At 39.4% G+C, this 24517-nt stretch overlaps 1 protein-coding gene across 1 annotated transcript; it reads right to left on the bottom strand.

The window, feature by feature from the left end:
* Positions 1 to 256: 256 nt before the first annotated feature.
* cog3 (component of oligomeric golgi complex 3) lies at positions 257 to 24297 on the bottom strand. The gene is made up of 23 exons (XM_047371139.1): positions 24061 to 24297; positions 23660 to 23806; positions 23513 to 23574; positions 20608 to 20773; positions 20257 to 20331; positions 19928 to 20020; positions 19553 to 19678; positions 18062 to 18142; positions 17923 to 17966; positions 17690 to 17816; positions 16810 to 16901; positions 16488 to 16627; positions 7971 to 8131; positions 7217 to 7325; positions 7006 to 7124; positions 6793 to 6882; positions 5825 to 5945; positions 5454 to 5542; positions 5188 to 5322; positions 4765 to 4840; positions 4498 to 4625; positions 2385 to 2483; positions 257 to 2217 (listed from the first exon to the last, which is right to left on the bottom strand). The coding sequence occupies exons 1-23, from the start codon at positions 24226 to 24228 to the stop codon at positions 2188 to 2190; spliced, it is 2478 nt and encodes an 825-aa protein (XP_047227095.1). The 5' UTR covers positions 24229 to 24297; the 3' UTR covers positions 257 to 2187.
* Between the last annotated feature and the right edge of the window lie 220 nt (positions 24298 to 24517).

The following is a 24517-nucleotide window of genomic DNA, read 5'->3' as shown; positions in this document are numbered from 1 at the left end:
AGTGCTCCAGAACATCCAGTCCCTCGTCACCTATCAAAGGAGCGTCAGTCCACTGAAGGTCAAGCTCCAGCAAAGCCTCATCCTGCAGATGGAAAGGCAGCAGCTGCCAGTGAAACGGCAACACTCTGCCAAGGAGACCCCCCAAAGCAGACAATGTCCTTCAATAGGATTTTCTCATTTGTGCGAAGCGACTTGAGCTGCGGCGTCCCTTGAATTTGAATTTAACGACTAAGTGCTTTTTAGAAATAAAGCCAAGTAACATTAATAATCTATTTTAATAAGAATGTCCATAAATAGGAGACCTCTACAAATCAATTTACATGGGACAAAACAAAGCAAAGAGTACACAGATGACACATCCATTCTTCATGTTCAGAGCAAAGTCTTACACTGTGCTAAAGTAAATGCTGAATCAATTGTTAGAAAAGAAGAAAAGTATAAAACACAAGATCTTTTTTACAAAAGGTGCAAACAGAATAACAAAAACATTCACATGGAAGTGTAGGGTGAGAAGGTTCATGAAAACAGCTGTACTTGCTTTGATTAGTGAGAAAAAAGCTGTCAGACCTCAGTCACCCATAGCACACGACATCATTCGGCTGCACAGACAGACTAACATTGCCTTGCAAAAGGATTAATGTTTCTTCATCTCCTTCACATTTTGTCATGTTACTACCACAAACGTCAATGCATTCATTTTGATTTTATGTGATACATCAAGACAATTCTGTTCAATTGTGAAGTGGAAGGAAAAGGTGTCCAGTCCTACATTGGATTTGGTTTCAGTAACATGAAAATACTTTGTTCTGAACCATTTGAACATAGTTCTGGCTAGATGTTTAGGGTCGGCATTATGCTGGAAGGTGAACCTTTGCCACCCCAATAAAATCTCTGACAGCCTCCAACAGGCTTTCTTCCAGGAATACCCCTCATTTATCTCCATCCATCTTGCCATCTTCTTTGTCTATGCTAAAGAAACACGGATGTCTGAATTCCCTCAGCAAGATGCTGCCACCACCATGTTTCATGGTAGGGATGAAGTGTTTAGGATACTTAGGTGAAAAGTTCTATTTTGGTCCCATCTAAACAGAGTATCTTAACATGTTTGCTGTGTCCCCCACAGGAATCGTGACAAACTACAAGTAGGACTTCCTATGGCTTTCTTCTTGAACTCTTTCATAAATGACAGATTTCTAGACAGCACAACTAATAGCTGTCCTATTGACAGATTTTTCACCCGAGTGGTGGATTTTTTTCAGCTCCTCCAGAGTTACACCATGGGCCTCTTGACTGCTTCTCTGATTAATGATGGCCATACCAGGTCTGTCAGTTTAGGTGGATCACCATGTCTTGGTAGGTTTGCAGTGGTACCATGGTATTTACATTGACGGACAGAACAGTGCTCCGTGAGAAGTCCAAACCCATTTCTTTATAACCTAACCCTGCTTTAAACTTCTCTATCTTACCAGTGAATACAAATGGATGCCACAATTTTGGGGTTTTATTTTAAAGAAATTGTGTAAACCATGTATCAGTTTCCTTCCACTTCACAGTCATGTACTTCCTTATGTCAGTCTGTCACATAAACTCTCCACAAAATATATTAACGTTTGTAGTTGCTATGTGACAAAATGTGAAAAAGTGTAAGGAGTATTAAATATTTCTGCAAGGCACTGTATAAAGACTTTCACACGGTATAATAAAGAAATAAAATACTTTTGCAGCATTGTCCTTCCAAACCAAAGAAGGGAACTGGGCATATGACTGCTAGTGCCTCTTACTGGCCAATAGCTTCCTGCCAACTGTTTAGTAAGTTTATCATGTCCTTATCTTTAAATCCCCATCCCATCTTTATATTAACTCCAATCATGTGTTAAGACATGTAACTGTGATCAAAAACCCACCACTGGAAAAGAAAAATTAACCCTAAAACACTTTCATTTTTGTCCAACAAACTGACCCTGAAAAGTTACACTTTTCATGGAGTTCAGCAGCACCAAAAAACCTCCATCAGAAAATTCTTTGGACTTTATGTTCCCCCCCCCCAACATCCTTCCAGCAATCCCGTCCCAGCAGGCGGCACAGGTGCAGGTTCTTTTCTGGTCACTCCGCCCACTCAGCCTCTCGGTCATGACTGAAGCGCCGGCTTCACGTTGCCATCGAGAGGGTGCATCGATTCACCGAACATTACTTATTCACAGACAGCAGCAGGTTAATCTGAAATAAAGCCATGAAAAGTGATGAGCGCTTGCTGTGCCTGAGCTGATGCACTTTATTAAATGTATCTTTCCTGAAGTTGGCTCGAAGCACTTTTGGAAGCTGCAGCATCATTATTTAAAATATCTAAAGCCCCTAAAGGCTGTGCTAATCCCACAGAGCTGTACCTGCTCCACAGATGGACAAGCGATGATTTGAAGGTCTTCTCCACTGTATTCCTCCTGAAGCAAATTGTGCAGTCTTTGGAATACCTGCTGGATGTTATTCTGTGTAAAAAAAAAATAAAAAAAATTACATCCTATTACCGAGTGTTACCGAGTGCTGGAGGGAAATTAAACCACATTTCCATCTGGCCTCTGTCCCCTTACTATCCCTGTTTCCATGTCAACCAGCGAATTTTGTTTCTTTCTCATTCAGCCCCACCTGGCACCTTGATGAACAGTACACAGGCAGCACAAATATTTCTCTATTAGAGTTCAATCACACTGACAACATTTTTGGCGAGAGGCTACATCTCCATGCCACATTAAAACAAAAACAGTCATCCTGAGAGTAGATAGCAAACACAGAGCTGCTGTCTACGTCTCTTATCTTAGCAGCTAATTTCCTAAAATGAATGAATAAATACGAACATGAATAAAACCCAACATTACAAGGGGTTTGTTTACCTGATGGCAAAATTTGCACAGTAACAGAGATATATGTAGTGCCAGTGAGTAGTTTGGTTACAAATCATGAGAATTAATGTCATGTTAATCCGTGGGCTCTTAATGATCCATTTTAACAGTTCTGTTTTCTCAAGGCTTGTAAGGAAAACACCTTAAATGTTTTTGTTTGTTTTTAAATAGAATTGGGTTTTCAATTTTGAACATATTCTAGATTTACGAGGTGGTACTGCACCTTCATTATTCCGTTTCACTGGAATCAAAACAATCCCATATAACGATTCTGGCACCACCATGGTCACCTTGACCCCTTTGTCACTATGTTCAAACAGCTACTTGTCTGGTCAGACCAGAAAGCTTTTTGCTAAACCTTGACCTGTTATGTGATCAAATGAAAATTTCTGATAACATTGAAGGTGTCGATTTTAGAGCAATTCAATTCAAATTCAAATTCAAAGATACTTTATTGATCCCCTTTCTTTCTTGGTCTGCCCCCTATCAGTCCATGCTGATGTAAAACTAATTGTATTGTGGACAGTAACCCTGGTGTTCCAGCATCTTTCAGTTCCTGACAGGTTTACATCTTTGTGGTTCCTCTTGGCACAATGCTGCCAAAACCATGCTTCACAGGTGGTGTAGTGTTCTTAGGGAAAAAAGCCTCACCGTGACTCCCCAAACATAATTCTTGTTATTTGGGCAAATATTGCTATAGCTGTATTTAATCTGAGCATAAAACTTTACTAAAGAAGGCATTTAGTTTGTCAATGTGGGCAGGTGCAAATTTTAGTCAAGTTTAAAGGCAATTAACATGCATCAACTGCTGCCTTTAACACTTTAGACGCACTGTGCTGAAGTGAGCATAGAATGGAGAGATGTCTGAACTCCAGCCTAGGAACGCTGGTTCGCTGTGTCCTGAGAGGATCGGCCAGCGACCTGACGTGGCCATGGTGGACTGTCTGATGGAAAAGAACGGGGCATATTTTTTGGCGGATGTCTGACTGCGCTGATGTGTTGACCTTAACTGTAATCTTCGAGAATGGTTTCAACCTTCGCGGACTTTGCTTAAACGCCAAGGCTGAAACCAACCAGTTTAAATAAGCCGTTTCATTTTTAACAGGAAGCATGTTCAAATATCTAGCCAGAATTAAATAAGGACCTTGCTGGGCCATCAAAACGCTTGTGGTGTACCTTCAACTTAATAAAGGATATTACCTAAATAGTAGTGGGACTCTATTTTTGACTCTGTGTAGATTTAAGAAAATCCACAAATAAATTCAGATTTGTGCATCCAACTGTATTATTTTTTTTTTAAAATCATTTGATGTTTTTAAGTAATCCTTGAACAATAAAGTAAAATATTCATGCTCATGAGCGTACTGTGGTATCATCTGCAACAGACAAAAACATTGTAACCTCAGCTCTCTGGTGATACATAGTAAATGACATAACATATAATTACCTAAAAATTTAATTAAACTTGCACTGCAACAACATGGTGCAGCTAGACAGTAGAAAAGGTATCACCTAAGTAGATACAAATACATTTTTTGAGTTGCTACAATAATGAAACCAAGTCTTCCAGTAAAGGCCAACCCTTTGCTTTTCTGCCACCCACCCGGACAGGCTTAAAAAGGATGAACTCTGTGTCTCTGTTGGCCAAGTACAAGGACATGCTCTGTAAAGTGCTCGGCAGCTTGCTCTTCATCACCCGGTATGTGGCCGTCACAATGTCGTTGATCTTTGCTGAAAAGAGAGCGGAAAGGAGGGGGAACAAATTGTATAGGCTGAAGAAAGACAAAGAAAAACATTGGCAGAACCTCTAGCATTTGCTATACGGGCTTTGATGAATTGCTGAATGATGTTTTCCTGAGACAAATCTTACCTGGCTGAGCCCACGGTTGCTGAGACAGGCTGTACGTGGGACCACCTTGGACGGCCATCGTTTTCAGAGCTGAAACCTGAACGCAGTCAAAACAAAACATTATAGCTCGACAAGAAGCAGACCTGCCAGCACATCTGATCTGTTATTGTTTACAAATAGAGGGACATAAGTGAAAGAAAAATAGAAAAGTGGATAACTGTTAATTAAACAGAAAATATACATTTAAACACATTTCACACTTAACTGAATTAGCTATCCTTGATAAACAGGACATTCTTTACAAGCTTATCACTTAAGTATTTAGAACTTCTTTAACAAGTAAATAAACAAATGAATAAAAGAAAATTCAAAAGCTGAAAAAAATTAAGGTCAAGATGAGCTGCTTCAGCCTGAGGCGAAGTCTGCTTTCACTCCAACTGTTACCTTGGTGAGAAACTCCTCAAGGTTCCCCACAAAGATCTGAGTCTGCTGCTGGATAAACTGCTCACAGCTGAACTTCAGGTGTCGGTCCACATCCTTCTTTGAGTCAATGTAGTGCTCTTTTATCTCCGGTGTTCCCTGGGGGGTCATGGAGAAAAGGGTTTAGCAATATCAAACAGGAGCTCCCTTAGGCGAGGTGTTATCAAAGCATATAAAGTGAATAGTATGTTTAATATGAAAGGTGAAGGGAGACATAAAAAATACTCTACCTCCAACAGGAATTCAAGTATGGCATTGTGACTATTGAGTCGGAAGAATTTAGGAACAGCCTTGGGGTTCAGGATTTTGAAGGCAGCATCTTAACACAAAGCAAGAGAGATTAAATCTGAGTTGCTATAGAATTAGAGTGCCATCTAGTGCTGAAAAATGTAACAAGTCAGTAACTGAGAGGGTAATAGGAGCCACTTTTGCCCTGAGAGGCATCGGTTAATGTACATTATGTTACTGGATTACAATTTCCACATTAACTGTTGCCACTGGTGCATGCGATAGGCACAAGTTGCTTAATGAGCGTGACAATGTAATGACTGGCTTTATGGAGCTGAACACCAATGTTCCCCTCTGCCTTTAATTATCTTACCTCGCGTTTTTTTTAGATCCAGTGAGATTTCCTTGATGGCAAAATCAGTGTGAAATGGGGCAATCTGTTCACGCATTATCAGCAGGTGCTTGATCAGGAAAAGTTGCCCGTCTATTTGGGTCTGTAGAAAGAGAAAGCACAGTGTTACATCCCCACTGCAGGCTGCCAGAGAAAGGGCATCTGAAGACTGTCCACACTACAGAGAAATTAATAAGACACAGGATCAACGATGATAAGCGAAAGCGTCTATTCATCAACTGCTGATTAACCAGAGCCAGAATATGAATATTACTGTGACAAATAAGGATGCTTAAATCATGTCTTGCTCAGCAAGCAAGTAAAGCACTTGTGAAAAAAAGGGAGATCAACAACATCGGGTGAGAACATGTCCCCTGAGATTACTGCTGCTGCGTTAATTTGAAGTGGAAGGTTGAAATGCCACTGAGCACTAGATACTGACAGCAAATTTGGAGGTGAGAAAAGACCATAAATAAAGAATAGGTTAACTGAACACCCTATGGAAATCCATAATGGCCAAATTATTCAATTACAAAAACAAACTAATTTATCAAATGTCAAAATGAAAACAAAAAATAAAAGTAAAAAGAAAAAGATGCCGTATAAAGTCAATAAAATAAAAATAAACTCAAAACCTCTAAAATTATAATGTAAAAAGATAAAAACAAATGAAAAAACATATTTAAACAAAAAATAAATAAATAAATAAATTAACTAAAAAAGCAAAGAAAATGAAATAAAATAACTACATTTAAGAGTAATGAAACTTTTTAAATTTCTTTCTTTAACTAGTTATAGCTTTTTTAAATACCCGCTTTTAAAAGTTAGCGTATGTCTGAATCTTTGATAGCCTGTGTCCTAACTTTAGAAGTTGACAGAAAGAAAAAGTATTTTCGTAAGCTTATTTTATTATTTATAACCACATAATAAACTGAACACAAAGTACCAACCTTGTTTTTAAGGATAATATCAGAAGCTTTAAGCAGCGACTGGATGCAGGCAGATAAGGCTTCTTGAGATAAACCCTGAAATACTGCTCTCTAGAAAAAAAAGACAAAAACTTGGTGTAGGAAAACAAGTAGATGAAAAGGTGGGGGTTAAAAGTAAGCATTACACATTTTGCAGCACTTTTAATTAGTTTCCCACAAAAGTGGAAGTCTCACATCAATGCATCTGTAGAGCTTGGACAGACAAACCAGGGTTCGCCTGACAGTGGGATACCACATGCCGTGCAGATCCGCAGGAGACACAGATGTATGCAGACGAGATGGTTCCACGCTGCCTGTTTTGGTGCAAAAACAAGAGGACAACATAAGGCAAGTTCTAGCAATCCATGTTGTTAGAAAATCAAAATCACAACTTGAAGAGACAGACCTGCGTTGCTGTTTCTTCTTCCATCAGCGTCTTCAAGCATCACGTCGGAAAACCCGGATTCTTGTGACATCTGCTTCATCTGTTCTTCCTTCAAGCTCTGAGCAATTCTCTGTTGTTGACGAGAAGAGCAAAAGATGAGAGTTGACACACAGATTACAACTAAATACAATACTGTAAAGTTAGGAACAGCTTTTAAAAGCTAAACACAGTAAACCTAATCAAATCCCTGCAACCATGTTGCTAAAGGCAAAATGAACGCACACTCAAAAATGTTTCCCTATTTAAATCACGGTTAAAAGGGTTTTAAAGAAAAAAGAACTAGAAAGAGAAGTTGCAATTTGTTTTATTTTCCTCAGCTACAAGAGTTTACAGGTATTTGAAAACTGACATTAAATGAAATGCATCTGAAAGAAATGAATAAAACAATAGAGAAAAAGGCAAAATTATCTAAAACAACTTGAGGTTAAGTGCCTTGCCCAGGGACAGATCGACCTGTGGCAGGAGAAGGCTGGAATCGAACCCAAACCTTTCAGCTCGGAAGATGACTACTCTTCCCACTGAGCCACAGTTGCCTCATCTGAAAATGCTTTGCAGCCCAACTCATTTCAGAGTTTTATAAAGCTGCTTCCTTAAATTCTAAGATCATATTGATTACGAAGAAGTGAAATGGACCACAGTATTTATAAAATGTTTGGTTGCAATACAGCCTAATGTCATTAAGTCACACTGCCATATTTCAGAACACAAGGCCTACCTCCATCATTTCCAGTTTTTCAGGATAGGCTAGATCACCTGGAGCTGGGTTGTAACCTGTGATATCAGTCTGGATGTAAATGTGAGTCCTGTAGACCAGCCTCTCCTGAACATCCTCCAGCATCTGCTTCACCACAGCATCAAAGGCGCCCAGCTGAGCAGCTACATTAAAGAAGACGGAGGCCAGTTAAACCAATATCAACACCACAACTAATTCAGTTTTGGTGAATGATTTAATGTTCCAAGCTATCATGATAGCCAGGTTTGGTTTACATTAAACCTTCAAAATGTAAAGCTAGTATATATTACTAGCTTTACGACCAAAGATTATGCCAAATATATAATCAAACAGTAACAAACTTCAAAAAATGCTTCAATCTTTATCTCTGACGAGTAGCAGCTACACAGGCTGGTAAAATGTCAAGATCCCCATAAGATGTTAGTAATGCAGCTTACAACAGGCTTATATAAATAAAGTCAAATAGGTTAATTGCTATTGCTTCAACTCACATGATACCTAATCTCAAGGAACTTTACAAGACAAACTGATCCAAATTACCATCAATTATAGAGAATCCAACCAGCTCATATTCAGTTCAGCTGAGTCCATATCATTCCAATACAGTCCAAAAATATATTCACATTCTGATCCAGTTACAGTCCAATTCGATCCTAATATAATACAAAACAGTCGAATTCAGTAGACTGGTTGATGCTAGTTGGAAATGTAGTGCCCAGACATTTTTTAAATGAACATGTTTATGAGTGTGGGTTGCACGGTGGCGCAGTTGGTAGCACTGTTGCCGTGCAGCAAGAAGGTCCTATGTTCGACTCCCAGCCGGGGGTCTTTCTGCATGGAGTTTGCATGTTCTCCCCGTGCATGCGTGGGTTCTCACCAGGTACTCCGGCTTCCTCCCACAGTCCAAAGACATGACTGTTCGGTAAAATTGGTCTATCTAAATTGCCCTTAGGTGTGAATGAGTGTGTGCATGGTTGTTTGTCCTGTATGCCTGCGTGTTGCCCTGCAATGGATTAGCAACCTATCCATGGTGTCCCCTGCGTCTAACCCGTAGACTGCTGGAGATAGGCACCAACTCCCCCTTGACCCACTATGAAATAAGTGGTATAAAAGATGAATGAATGTTTATGAATGGCGTTAACTTTTTGGAGAACTTTGAATTTATTGCCGTTTTTAACATGACCAAATTTAACTGAGCCCAGCTCTTGATGACACAGTTTAAACAGTGCTGTACTTGGAAGTGAATAAAGAATGTAGCTTTTAAGGCAGTCTTCAATCTCTTTATGTAGAAATAAAGCTGTGAAATTACCCTTAAAGGTAAAAGATTGGTGACTGCTGTGTCATTGTGTGAGTGCATAGTTTAAATATCTGCTGCTGTGCACACACACATCTGTCTCTGTGGGGACTTCCTATTAATGATGTATGCCTGAACACTGGCTCTGAACCTGACAATAACACCTTCCTATTTAGCTGAAATGCAACATTAACTGAAGGCTTGTGCTCCAACTATCTAAACTCCACTTAGTTTCTGCTGTTGAGGCACAAAGTCTGATGCAGGCAGGACGCAATCGGACGAATGAAGGCAGTCACTTACAACATGACTCTCTGACCATTGTAGAGTTAAACATAGCCTAAACACAAGCACAACTCTTGTCTTTAAATTATGGGAGTGACGATTCTGTCAGCAAATTTAAACAGAAACAAGATTTTATTAAAAGAGGAACAGCAAGCTCATAGCGCTTTGAGGGAGGCTGAAATTAAAACATGAAAAGTATGAAAGTGTGTAAATGAGAGCAGCTTTGTGATAGTTCGGCCACATTAGAAAGCAGTTTGTGTGAGCAAAGAGAACAGAAGAGATTTAAACTGATGGAATTAAGGTTGCAAATGCTGACATTTAAAAACAACGTGGTTATTGATGATTGATGTCACGATCCAAATATTACTCAAAGACTGTAAGAAATTCAAATTGCTAAATTAACAAGAACCTGTTTATTTTTTGACTGAGAACTTAGTTCAGAATATTTAGGTACTGAACAGTGTAAACTGAACTTGGATCACGTTCTTGATAAGGATGAACTGGCACAACACTGAGATGGTAAAGTTATCCAAGGAAGCACCGACCACAGCATCAAGTCTCTCACTTTGCAGCAATTTTTGCACTTGAACAAGCACGTGGGGACAGTTAGTAAAATGTACCCACCCCCGCCAGAATTAGCGTGTACTTTTGTTAAATTAACATATTTTCATTATTCCAATCCTGGTTTATTTAAATATATTGTGTCATTCAGTCAATCCTGTGAATGTTTTTTGAAAAACTATTTTTGGAGAAGATGTACCTACCTCCTCAAGAGTCTTCTAGACTTACTTGAATGTTATGAAAGTGTTTTTCTTTATCAAGGATTTTTTTTAAACTTCTGTGGGATTTCAGGGTTTTAGAGATTTTCAGCTACTTGTAGCTATTAAATATTTTATCTGACCAATGTTTAACTTTCTCCCCTCTCTCTGATAACAGAGTTTGTTTTAGTCTTTTCTCTGGTTGATGCTGAGCTCACAGCAGGTGAGCAGGATTTACCTCAATGCATTCAGGAATTTATTATATCATTTCAACCTTTTCAGCTAACAATGATCATAAGAAATGTAGTCATTAACATTTATGAAAACAGCTGGGTGAAAGAAGCAGAGATGTCACAGTGCTTTGCAGGTTTTGCATTGCATCATATCATTCTGCTCTGGTATAAATACAGCAAATATTTTCTAGAAAAACTACAATACAAACAATATCCTTTTTAAACCACGTTCCTCTCAGTACCTTAAGTGCTTCATAATGAAGCAAACGTTTAAAAACCGTCACTTTTACTGAATTTGCTGCAACACACAAAGAAGAAGGAATATTTTAAAGATGTGGGTATAACCATTAAACCGTGTCAACACAGACTCACAGAGCTTTGAAAACCGAGAAAATAGCTGCAGGCAGAATACTGATAATTGTGACAGCAGTATGAGAAAACCTGATAAACCTAAATCTCATCATTTAGATTCCTCTTCCACAGAGGTATTTTATTTGATCAAAGTGTTGACAGAGCAAATGCATAAAATGAAATGAGCAATTAGGTATTACAGTCTTTATCCTCAGCAAAAATGTAGCTACATTTGTTTAGGTTAGATGCATGCCAGTCTGACAGGATGCTACAAGAAGACATTGAGCTGGTTAAAACAGTCACCCTCTTTTTCAATCTGTACAGCCGTAATGACTTTTAATGGCAGCATCATTTACTTAGACTGAAATCTCCTAGGGATGAAACAGTTCATGAAACAAAATGAGCCCTTTGGTTCTATCTCTCAGTTAGGTTCAATGTGCGCAAGAAAACCAAAAAATAAAAAATGCTGCCAGACTCAGAGTTAGAGGGTGCACCAGACGCAACACTGTTTTAGTAAAAATGTAGAAGATGTAAATTTTATTTCTGCTGACAATTTGTCACATTCATGCAACAAGCCAACACAAAGTGTTGCATCACTGTGAAATGGAAAGAAAATAATGCAACAACTTACAAACAATAAAAAATGTGTCCCCTGTACTCTGATAGCCTTAAATAAGACCCAGTGCAACCAACTACCTTAAAAAAGCCACATATTAATACCCAAACTTCACTTTCTGGCCTACAGGCATAACATTATGTCTTGTGGGAAACTAAAATTCACTTAGTAGTGACAGATTCATGTTGTGGAGATGCTTTCCTCAGCAAGACAGGGAGCTAAATGCACCTGAATCATTAGAAAATCAATTAATTGTGGAAGTACTTTTCATACAAAAAAAAAAAATAGTAGCAGAACATTCTTTACAGAAACCAAATAAAACACAGTTCCTTCACTACTTGATCATCCAGATACATGAAAACGAAACCACAAACACACACACTTTATTACACCAAAACTAAGACTAGCCTTGTGTACCCAGCTGTCTGAGTTCCTGCAAGAGGAAAATCTGAGCATAGACCCTGAGAGTGGCTGCAACGTTTCTCTGACCCGATCGGACCAGAGCTTCGACCGCTATCCGAGAACAGTCTAGAGTAAGAGGTTTTGTGTCTGGACAGAGATAAGTAGATTAGGATGGAGCAATTCAGACATTGTTTATGCCATTGTGTTTGCTTGTTTTTTTTTTTTTTTAAGATATTGTTTTTGGCACCAGTGGCCTTTATTTATAAATTATTTTTGACAGTAGGTAGACAGGAAAGAGGGGTAGAGATAGGGGGAGACATTCGGCAAATATTGCCGGGTCTGGGACTTGAACCCGGGACAGCCGCTTCGAGGACTGTAGCCTCTGCATATGGTCGCGGGCTTAACCCCTACACCATCAGCGCCGCACCCGTGTGTGCTTGTTTGTTGTTCTTAAACAGCTGGGGCGCTATCAGGCCTCCAGGTTGTTGTTTTATTTGCTCTGCATGATTGTGTTGAAATATAAGTAGTATTGAGAACCTACGCAGCTGGGCCTGCTTATTCTGCATCTGTCTGTGTTCTTACTAAGAATCATTAATTTATCAATAAATACCCATGGCCACTTATTAGAGGGTTCTTCAGATCCATTGTAATACAGCCCACTACAGGAGATCCTTCCTGACTCTGAGGAAACTTGGATAGTTTGAGTCATGTCTAATTTTTCCTCTGGGATTAAAAAAGTATTTTTAAACTGAATTGAGCGGTTTTACAAAGAAGAAAAGGACAAAAGTTGCAGTCTAGATTTGCAAAGATGCTACAGACTCGAAAGGCTTGCAGCTGCGACTGCCAGAGAAAGTGGTTCTAAAAAGTATTGACGCGGGTTGGCTGAATACCTCACTTCTTTTTAACTTTCACTTTAACTAAAAATGGAACAGACTTTAGCTTGTAATTCAGATCTGCAGGTCCTTGACAGGTCAAGTGAACGGGTATGGAAAAATACACACAAAGGAGGTGAAACCAAACCTATTTTATTTTAAAACAAGACACAATTTTGACAACATTTAAAAATGTTTGACGCTCAGAGGTTTTTTAGACCATTCTATAATGGTGATATTGCATTGGTTTTTAAAGCTCGTCTGCATAAAGACTCAACAGTACAACAACACAAATCTCCGGCATCCTTTTCCTTCCACTTCACAGTTATACACTACTACTGTGTTAATCTGTGACATAAAATCCATATAAGTTTCTGGTTTTATTGCAACAAAATAAAAAATAAAAATTATTCAAGGAGGTATAATTATTTTTGTGTTTTGTGCTCATATCCAATATGCCCTATAATTTGGCTTAACTAAGCGAGACCTGAAGAAATATGGATTGCTGAACCTGGAGGAGCGAGTTACAGAGGAAATAACTTCTCCTCCCTGCAGCTTTTAAATGGTGTTTTAGTGAAAAGTCAAACAGTGAAATGGCATGACTAAAGCACTGGGATGTTTTATAGTTGAAATTAGTGTTGAGGTAGAGGTGGGAATTATATGATTAAAGTACCTGAGCAGCAGTATAATATTCCTTCCTGATGATGTTTCAGCAACAGTTATTCACAAAATTTATGAAGAGGTATGGCGAGGAACTATTAGAGTCACCCATAAATGTGAGTCATTTAAATCATTTTGGGTTGAACATCCACAAAATGGTATTAAAAGACAGCAATAGCACTGTACTTTATCATGAAGGAAATGTATTGTTTTAGCTATGACTACAGTTAAATTTAAATATTTACATACACTGTATCAAAAGAATCTCTTCCCCACTCTCTTTTTGATGTAAACTTAGGGTCATTAATAGATTAATATTTTGGCAGATGTCTAGATATGTTGTTCTTCCCGCACTATACCATCTGCTCTGTGGAGTACACCGATCCCTACCGTAGGGAACACACCCACATGTTACCACCCCCATTTTTAACTGTTGGGATGGTGTTCTCAGCCTTGCAAGTTCCCCCTGTTCTCCAAGTATCAGAATGGTCATTATAGCCAAAACCCTTATTTGTAGTATCGACAGACCACAGGATATGTCTTGAAAAAGAGAGCATTTCTCCTACCATTATCCAAGAGGGGCGCTCTACCTGCCAACAAGACCACCTACCCACTTAAGAAAATCATGAAGAAAATCTCCCATGGCAAACGGGCTCTAGGTGACAGGTCAGACAAAGAGCGGTTCAAGACCCCATCATGAGGACCACAAAATCAAGGCAGGCAACTTCGTTCGGAACGGCAGAACCAGGGTCCCACCCTGGAGCCAGGGCTGGGGTCGGGACTCGTCGGAGAGCACCTGGTGGCTGGGTTGCTCCTCGCGGGACCCGGCTGGGCGAAGCCCGAACGAGAGACGCGAGGCCATCCCCCAGTGGGCCCACCACAACCACAACTGGAGCCTGGGGACGCCCAGATGGGAAAAAACAGTGACACCTGTAAATGCGTGATCGGGAGGAATGGACTCCCCGATCTGAATCCAAGCGGTGTTTTGTTATTGGACTTCTGTGCTAGTCATGGATTGTCCATAATGAACACCATGTTCAAGCATAAAGGTGTTCATCAGTGCATTTGGCACCAGGACACCCTAGGCAGACTTTGTTGTCGTGTCGTCAGACCTTCATCCGCATGTTTTTGACATTCGGGTGAAGAGGGGGGCTGAGCTGTCCACTGATCACCACCTGGTGGTGACTTGGATACGCTGGAAGAGGAGAAAGCCGGACAGACTTGGCAGGCCCAAGCGCATAGTAAGGGTCTGCCGGCAACGACTGGCATAGCCCTCGGCCAGAGATGTATTCAACTACCACCTCCGGCAGAGCTTTGACCAGATTCCGGGGGATATTAGAGACATAGAGTCTGAGTGGACCATGTTCTCCCCATCTATTGTCATTGCTGCTGCCCGTAGCTGTGGCCGTAAGGTCTGTGGTGCCTGTCACAGTGGCAATCCCCCGAACCCGGTGGTGGACACTGGCAGTAAGGGGTGCTGTCGTACTGAAGAAGGAGTCCTATCAGCTGTGGTTGGCTTGTGGGACTCCTGAGGCGGCTGACAGGTATTGTGAGGCCAAGCGTGCCGTGGCCAAGGCTGCTGTGGCAGAGGCAAAAACTCGGGCCTGGAAGGAGTTCAGTGAGGCCATGGAGAAAGACTACCAGTTGGCCTTGAACCGATTCTGGCAAACCGTCCGGTGCCTCAGGAGGGGGAAGCAGTGCTTCGCCAACACTGTTTACAGTGGGGTTGGGGAGCTGCTGACCTCAACTGGGGACATTATCGGGTGGTGGAAGGTGTACTTTGAGGATCTCCTCGATCCTGCCGTCACGGATTCCCAGGTGGAAGCAGAGGCTGGGGACTTGGGGTTGGACTCTTTCATTACCCAGGCTGAAGTCACCGAGATGGTTACAAAGCTCCACAGTGGCGAGGCTTCGGAGGTGGATGAGATACGGCCTGATTACCTCAAGTCTCTGGATGTTGCGGGGCTGTCATGGTTGACACGCCTCTTCAACATTGTGTGGTGGTCGGGGACAGTGCCTTTGGATTGGCAGACTGGGGTGGTGGTCCCCCTACATAAGAAGGGTGACCGGAGGGTGTGTTCTAACTCTAGGGGGATCACACTCCTCAGCCTGCCTGGTAAGGCCTAAGCCAGGGTATTGGAGAGGAGAGTCCAACCTATAGGCAAACCTCAGCTTCAGGAGGAGCAGTGTGGTTTTCGTCTCGGGCGTGGAACACTGGACCAGCCCTAGACATTCTGCAGGGTAGTCGAGGATTCATGGGAGTTTGCCCAACCGGTCCACATGTGTTTTGTGGACCTGGAGAAGCCATTCAACTGTGTCCCTCGTGGTGCCCTGTGGGGGGTGCTTCAGGAGTACGGAGTCGGGGGCCCTTTATTATGGTCTCGGCTGGCCTTGGGCTCACCTCGGAAGAGCTGGAGGAGGTGTCTGGGTGTCTCTACTGAGTCTGCTGCCCCCGCAACCCAGTCCCGGATGAAGCGGAAGACGACGAGTACAAGTTGTGGTCTTTATTTTTGCCATTTATTGAATGTCAGAAGACAGGAAGTGGGGTGGAGCGAGGGGCAAGACATGCAGCAAAGGTCACTGGGGTCAGGACTCGAACCCGGGACAGCTGCGTAAAGGAGGTCTCCATATATGGGTCACGCGCCCTACTGTTATGTCATGCGCCGTTGCCTGTTTACCAATTTTAAATAGCAAAACTCATTATCCCCTAAACAGATGCACATCACCACACCAACCACATCTGGATATTTTATGCAGAATTTCCAGTTGTTTTGTTTGGTTCTTGATTATTAGCAGTAGCCGACTAAGAAAGATTATTTATGCAAGCTTTAATATTTGTTCAATATGTATTAAATCTAATGTGGATCATCTAGTAAAACTCTACATTTCAATCATATTTTGAATATATTTTATGGTGATGTTTTTCTCATGTTTATGTCTCATTTTCTGTTACATGCAGGTAGCTAAGTCCATTTATGTACACAGTGTGGCCTAATGATAAGCTTTAAGAAGAGAAACGGCTCTAACCTACCGTTGTTTTGAACGTGGTCATCCAGCATCTCATTCTTAAGGATGCTGCACAGCTCAGACAGGGTTTCAAGGTGGATGATGTGGATAATCAGTGGCCGGAGAACATCATATAGCGACACACATAACTTCTCCAGAAGTTCGCTGTCAAAGATAAAGATTTATAGCAGTGATTTGCACAATTTAAAAAAAGAAAAAATCAAAACATTATTTTCTGTTTATATGTCTGCTGTGGATTTTAAAGAAATTCCGCCCTAAGCAAATAGTTTCTGCACATTTTCTACTGTAGCTTGTTGCACGTGTTCACTTGTGTGGCTACTACTCACTCTAATCTAGATGTAGGCTTGGAGAAGAACTCATTAAACAGCTGATGTTCATCCTGACACACATGAACCATGAAGGCACAGCCACTTCGAACCTGCAGGCACGTGCACATTTAGCATATGTTCAGAAACTCCAAATACAAATCCTTGCAAAAGAATGCATACCCTATTAAATTTTTTTTTACATTTTGCCACTTTACAAGCAAAAACATCAATGTATTTCATTCATTGGACAACACAAAATGCATGGTTGTTAGGAAGAAGAAAAATGATACATGGTTTTAAATGTGTTACAAATATAATATGAAAAGGGTTTGCTTTGCATCTGTATTCATGAGTCAAAACTTTAAAGAACCACCTTTGGCAGCAAATACGGTTGCAAGTCTCTACCTGCTCTGCACATCAAGAGACTGCAATTTTTGCCCATTTTTCTTTACAAGTCTCCAGTATACTGTGTGAAATTCCAATAAAATACATAAAAATATGCTGTTGCAACATGAGAAAATGTGAAAAAGATTAAATGATACGAGTAAAGGCACACAATTCTAAACAAACTCAAATGAGAAAATATTTGACCTGTTATTAGTGTGCCAGGCTTTAGGTCTGATACAGTTCAACGCAGAGGGGTCTATTCACTCAAAGTTTAAAAATGAAATATGTCCGAGAATATGTGAAAATTTACTTGACCAAAAAGATCAAATCTGTTGACACCTGCAGTGCAAAATCTGAGGTCATGTTAATTTATCGAGTGCCGTGGCTTTGTGCCTCCTCAAACACTCCAGAAAATGTCCCAGGGGCCCCATGCTGTCCTTTCTACATAAACTAAAATGTCATCTTCCAATAACTAAAGGGCAGCCCTGGCTCTGAGCTCGCCATGCCTTACCAGAGCACAGTGGTCTTTGCTGTTTTGCTTGGTCAAGTCAGTATTGGTGGATGTAATGCAGGGACTAAGCAGCTGCTCTCTCTGGTCAAGATAGCACTGATGGATTTCATCTAACAGCTGCTGGTACCTGCTCATGTTAGGAGACAGAGGAGTCAATTTAGAGTCCTAGGAAAAGTAGATTTATAACAGAGCTTAATGCCACTGCTTTATCCAAGAAAAATGGTAATACTCACTCTGAGATCTTCGCTGCTCGCTGCTCTATCTGTTCAATCAGTGACTAAAGGGAGGAGATGTGAATAGAAATTGTTATTTATGTACAGAAAATCACCCAAGACAAATGGTTGAAAATCTTCAGGAAATAAATATACTTACTCTAACTTTAGGTGCAGCTGCTCTAAATTTAACATAATATAGTGTAAATGCGTTGTCTGCATTAGTGAGACCCATAGGATCCTGATGAGAACAGAAAAGTGAACATGATCATGTATGGCATTGTGACAAAAGCCCAAAAATCAGCCGACCCTTAACCTGCAGCTTCTGTGAGTTTCAGTAGGGAACATTTTAGGTCATTTATCTTAATCTAAACAGCAAAACACCCTCTTCAGTTATCATCTATATTACACAGCTTAAACTGTTTGACTCATATTTCTATTACTCTCAGACGGAGGTTCTAAGGGTACGTGGAAAAACTTTAGTTAAGTGCAATGTGAAATTTAAGCCACTAGATGCTGCTAAAAGTGTTACCTTTTAGGACACAAACTGCAAACAGACACAGTTCTTAAGTTCCATAATAAATGAATGAATTAAACACTGAATTGAAAACACAGTCATTAGTTCATAATAAATGAAACAACATAATTTTCCCATCTTGATAAAACAGTGAGCGAACAACCTGAATTATTTGTCAAAATCTTTTTTTAAATGCTGTCAGTAAACGTTATTGTTAACTTTATTTTTGTGATTTTATTATGTGTGAGGGCAAAATTATTGAGTGAAGTGGAGGTAACATTGGTAGCAATAAATATTTTATTTCTATTTAGAAAACCTGCCAAGTTTTAACAAGACAGGTGCAGACAGGTGAATATTTATGCGACAACTTTAGTGTATATAAATATACAAATAAAAAGACATTGTTAAAATTATAAAACATCTCAGATATCAATACCAGGATAAAACAGCAACCCAAATAAGCCAACAGACATACACATGCAAGCTTCCAAACTGGTACATTTAAGACATTTTAAATGACCTAAATCTAAGACGTACAAGAGTTACAAAAAATAGCCTAATTTATAACTACCTTACATAGTTAAATAAATTAGACTATCATCCATGAAATCCATTTCAACTATTTTTAATTTCCTCCTTCAATTATTTTTTGTTTTTATCTTCTGGATTAATTAAATACAGAATTTAGAAAAATAAAAAAGGGGGAAAAACAGTATCTAAAAAAAAAAAAAAAAAAGAATTGGGTCAATAATTAATGCTGCTAGAAAATATCTCAGAACAATAAATACATAAATAAATCGTCAATGAACATATGTACAACTTTAAGATGTAACTATAGGAAAACTCTTTAAGGCCTAATAATGAAATTATTAAATTGGAGATTTTTCTTAAAGACTGTAATTCCTGTATATAATTGTATAATTGTACTTGAATGGCCATAACTGAATAAACAGCTATTCAAGATTTTTTGTTTGTTTTGGCTTCATCATCTAAATTTCAAAAAAGAAAGACTCTAGGACCCTGTGGAAACATAGCAAAGCTGTCTACAAGAAAAATAACAGATGTTGTTGCAGCTAAAGAAGTAAACTTACATCCTAATCTTAGATCACTTTTAAGTTCATAGTTTCTTCTTACCCGTTTTGTTAACTGGCTGGTAAGAGTTTGCATAGTGTTTACGATGTAGACCTTCATGAAGTGCATAGCTTTAGAGAGACATTGTTTAAATTTAGCCAGATAAACTGGATAATCCTTGAAATTGGGCTGTAATGAAAAAGAAAAGAACAAAGAGTTGGACTTAATTGCCATAGATCATATAAAAACACACATTGTTAAAGTATATTACAAGGACATCAAAGTTCTGGTTATAATATGGATCTTGAACACTATCAGTATAGATTTCTGGTACCTAATGATACTGAAACACCATTTATTACATGCAGTCATGGCTTAAAGCATACGGTTAACTCTATTCCTGATTTTAAAAAATATAAATTATTATATGTTACTTACGTGGGAGGAAACATATTCTATGCAGTCATCCAATTTGGACAACATTGGTATAAAACCTTCACTATTTACAGATAAAGTTGGAGAATTCAGTTTCTGCAAAGGAAAGAATTAAGATTGACGTCATTTAAACAGGAAGTCCACATGGTTTATATTTTTATGGTAGTTACAGTTGTGTTGGTGAGATTAAACTAGGTAGTAGGCTATTCTCCCTTTTTTAATATACATGATATTATACATCCAAGTTATTTTTGTAAACCACCATATGAACCGTATGACACAGTGCATGTTTTATCTGATTTGGCAAGGTGCTGAAAAGAAAGCTAGCCTACCGTGTTGATGTTTTCCAACTCATTAAAATATGACAGTTTCTGCTGAATGCTCTCTGCCAGGTCGACAAGCTCTGACTGCAAGGTAAAAAAAAAAAAAAAAAGCAACAGAAAACAGTTGAGACAAGGTAGGGAAAGTGTTCTTCATAATAGGTTCATGCTATAAGAAACAAGTTTGTGTATTTGAAAGGTGATGTAGCTTCTTTTGAAAACAGATCAGTATAAATAAGATATCAAGACAGCGGACCAAAAACTTTCTGTTTGTCCTCTGACCTTGTAACACTGTAGCTCATCACAGCATATTGTCTTTACAGTCTTCTACAGAGTTACTGATGACCACAGAGCTTTCCTTACTTGTTCTTTCAGCAGCTGTTCACAGGCTTCATGCAAAGCCCCGGTCTTATTGGATACAAACAGGTACTGTTTCTGAAGAGAATCCAAATGCACAAGAGCCGTATTCACATCTTTCAGAATAGCATCACATTGCTCTTGGTAGCTGTTTAGATCATCTCTGGTTCTCCTAAATGAAAACAAAGAACAAATGAAGACAACGTTACACAGGATTACACTTACTAGCAAATTGCAATATTGACTTTTAACACAGTTTACAATTATTAATTATTACTTATGGAATTTGAAAACACATTGTACCAAAGTGAGAGTAGGGCTGCAACTAACGAATTATTTTGCTAATCGATTAATCTGTCAACTATTTTTTCGATTAATCGATTAATGATCGGATAGCAAAAGGTGCTTTTTTTACAGGATTTGTGGCAGGTGAAGATAAAGCTTCACCACTTGACGAGTTCTGGAAAGAGCATTTTTACAGACAAAGAATGCTTTTAATCTTAAATGCAAAACATTTATATTTTTGTACAACTGTTGCCTGATTACTGCTCTGAGTGGGTTGTTCTATCAGCAAATGGCATGTTTTAGAGTCTGTATACTCCAGTTAACGGTTATTCGATTACTAAATTAGTTGACGATTATTTCAATAATCAATTAATCTGATTAATTGTTTCAGCCCTAAATGAAAGTATAAAAACAATGCAGATCTGGACAAATTAATTTTATTAATAATGTTACAGGTTTAGGAGTGCGTTCATAGTTAGACAAAAAAAAAAAAAAAAACAGAATTGCAGCCTCCGCTGTTGGACCATCTTGCCACAGAAATGGACTGTAACTACATCTCCCAGTAGCCATTGCAGCTCTAACATCACGGCAGAGATTATAAAAGCCCTACAGGCTTGATGATGCGCTGCGTTTAGCCGTTGGCAAGCTTTGAAGCCTAGCTGAGTACCCAAGCAGCTTTTAGTCACTCATTATAGCAGTTTGTAATCCAGGTGTTTTCTTTCTGGGTCAATTGACCGTGGTTCATAATTTCTTTCCCTTCAGCAGAAGGAGATTACCTCTTTCTACAACCACTTCACGGACGTGTGAACACTCACAACCTCGTTCCTGACCAGGAGAAGATGTCATTCAATTACATTTGTTTCTTTTGTTATCCTTCCCATAGCCCGGGCAGGATAACATAGGTTAGAAGAAGTAGGACGATCCAGGACTGTCACCGTTTTAAATTCAATGTGCTTTGAACTATGTGCACAGCTATCAAACTGAATACTCCTATGCAAAGTTTTATTGTATGTTGGTGTTGACACCATTTTTTGAAATTAATCAGTTTTTTCGACCGGTCGATTTTTAGCCGCGATAAATTGGATTATTGAAGTTATTTAGAGTAACCCCGGGAGCCTTGGGCTGCTGGATCTGATCTTTGTTTTTATCTCATCCCTTTTTGTCGCCCCGTTTCCTGCCGGCTTCCCACGTGAGTTTTATTGGTATTGTTTTAACCAGTTAGACATCAGCTAGTCAGTGGCTAGGAGGTAGGCTGCTTGTGAGCTAAAAGTCGCCAATTTGGTCTGGTTCCCCCTTTTCCCGGCTGGCGGTCGCCAGTCCAAACACTCATCTACGTGGCTAAAGACCTCTGGAGGTCCATTATTACTTCCCACATTCCAGAATAATCCAAAGCTTCGATTATTCCCATCTTCGCCCATAACTTTCTGATTTGCTCTCCAATACTGCCCAGTGTGCATTCCTTATAAATCGACAATTGTTTTGCATTTTTTATGTTTTTTATCCTTTCAGTAGTTAGTGAGCGTTCTAGTTTGGTGAAAGTTTGTCGGACCTGCATAGTTTGTTTGATACGTTTTCAGAAGGCGTTTGTGTTCAACTTATATGAAAGTGATTTGATGTCAATAAAGCTAGTGCTAATATCACTCTTTAGGTTAATGGTTTGATAATACGGTTACATTTAGTGTGATTTTGGCTAATAATTTTTATAATCAACTCCAGTTATTAATTATAATTATTAACAGTTACTAGTGGCTAAATGACCTCAATTCCACAACAGGTTTGAATATGCAAATGTTTTTGCTGATTTTGGTTAGCAATTATTAATTACAATTAATTAATTATAATAGTTAATAAGTGCTAGTAGCCCGATAATCACAATCCTATAGTGTACTTCCAATATCCATTTGTTGTGGATGCTTTTGGTTTGGAATTATACATTATGATTCTTTATTATAATGTTTAATAAATATTCATAATCAAATTATCATAATTGCACCAAACCGCTCTAATTCATTCCAAAGGTGTTCTGGGAGGTTGAGGTCAGGACTCTGTGCAGCCCAGTCAAGTTACTCCACATCAGTTTTTATACACCTGCAGACATGGAGGCGATTGTAACACTGGAAATCATTGATTTAGTGGTGTGACCCAGTACTTTCAGCAGTATAGTGTAAATAGATGCCTCTGTTCCATAACCTGCAGGTTTGTACTGCATATATACTTTCAATGATGCACACAGACAGTCCTGTAACCTTGTACTGTTTCTGAGAAAGAAAAAAATAACTTTTTTTCTTTTACAATCGACATTTTATTCTTAAAACTATTTTATTTTTATATATCCAAAAAGTTGGTTGCAATCCATAGCTTTTTAAAAGAAATTGGAATCACTTAAAAGTGGTTTTGACAGGTGAGAGCATTAAAAAAATAATAATAAACCAAAATCTCTTACTAGTGCATCTCCAAACTGAACTGTGTAACATTCTAACACATAAACCGGAATATTAAGTATGTGAATATGATGTATGTTTTCATTGGGAACAATTTGTTCACTTTTAATATCTAATTTTCTTTCGCGTACTCTTTTCTGTAAAACTCCACACAGAGACAAGCACACAGAAACAACTTTCAGAACCTGTACTTTGCGCTCTCATCCAAGTCCATGTTTGTCTGTAACTTGGCAAACCAGGCAAAGAACTGGAAGGAAGCAAACAGCATCATGTTACACCTTATTACAATATAAACAATGTTCTGCAGAGTAGGTTTAAGTGGCTAAACCTACCTGTTGTGCAGTTTCTATTCTATCATTTTCCATTTCGAGCATCTGAAAACCTTTGAGCAGGACGTCCTCTGTTGAAGCAGGCACCGTCGCTGTGAATGGGGACTGCAAGGACCGAGATGAAAGGCTGCACAGATCCTCAATGGGCAGCTGCAAAGCAAAACAACACTCACTAACAAGGTTTCAGCTAACTTGAAGCTTTGCCCGCTGCGAAAACAATAACTAAAGCAGACTACTAGCTAATTAAAACTAAGCTAAAGTCACCTGAACGCAGCAGTAAAGCACAAGAGAACTATTTTTTTCTCATACAGGTAAAATTACGCGCAAATTGAACTTCTCCAGCATTTAGAAATGAAGTTAGCATCCATGTTAGCCAGCTAGCTGTGTCCACAGTGTCCTCTCACCTCCGAGGGAACAGACAGCGTTTCCGCCGCAGCTCGGATCTCCAGGACAGAGTCCATTTGCTTCTCGGTCAGGGGGGCCGTGGCATCCGTACGGCGGTCCCATAAAGACAGTTTCTCCCGAGTTTCCTTATCTGTTAGATCCAGGAGCGACAGATCTGTAGAAGCCATCGTCACTGAGATGAGCACCAACGTCAGCAGCAGCAACGAACAGGTTCCTGTTCCGGGAGCCCGGGCGGGGCTTGTCGAGAGGCTGGGCCAATAGGAATCAAGAAGAAAGTGTTTTCGTTTTTTTTTTTCCAGTCGTCGAGTGACTCGGTTAGGAGTAGTTTCCTCTCTTTAATACACGATGCATCAAGTTAAATCAAAGGAAACGCGACAAAGTGATCTATTACCCTGATCTCTGTTAACTATTGTTAGCAAAAATATGCAAAGAAAAAATATATAAAGTACCTGCTGG

This window comes from Girardinichthys multiradiatus, chromosome 7, assembly GCF_021462225.1.
Source record: "Girardinichthys multiradiatus isolate DD_20200921_A chromosome 7, DD_fGirMul_XY1, whole genome shotgun sequence".
Lineage (NCBI taxonomy): Eukaryota > Metazoa > Chordata > Actinopteri > Cyprinodontiformes > Goodeidae > Girardinichthys > Girardinichthys multiradiatus.
This window is presented reverse-complemented; position numbering and strand designations above follow the sequence as displayed.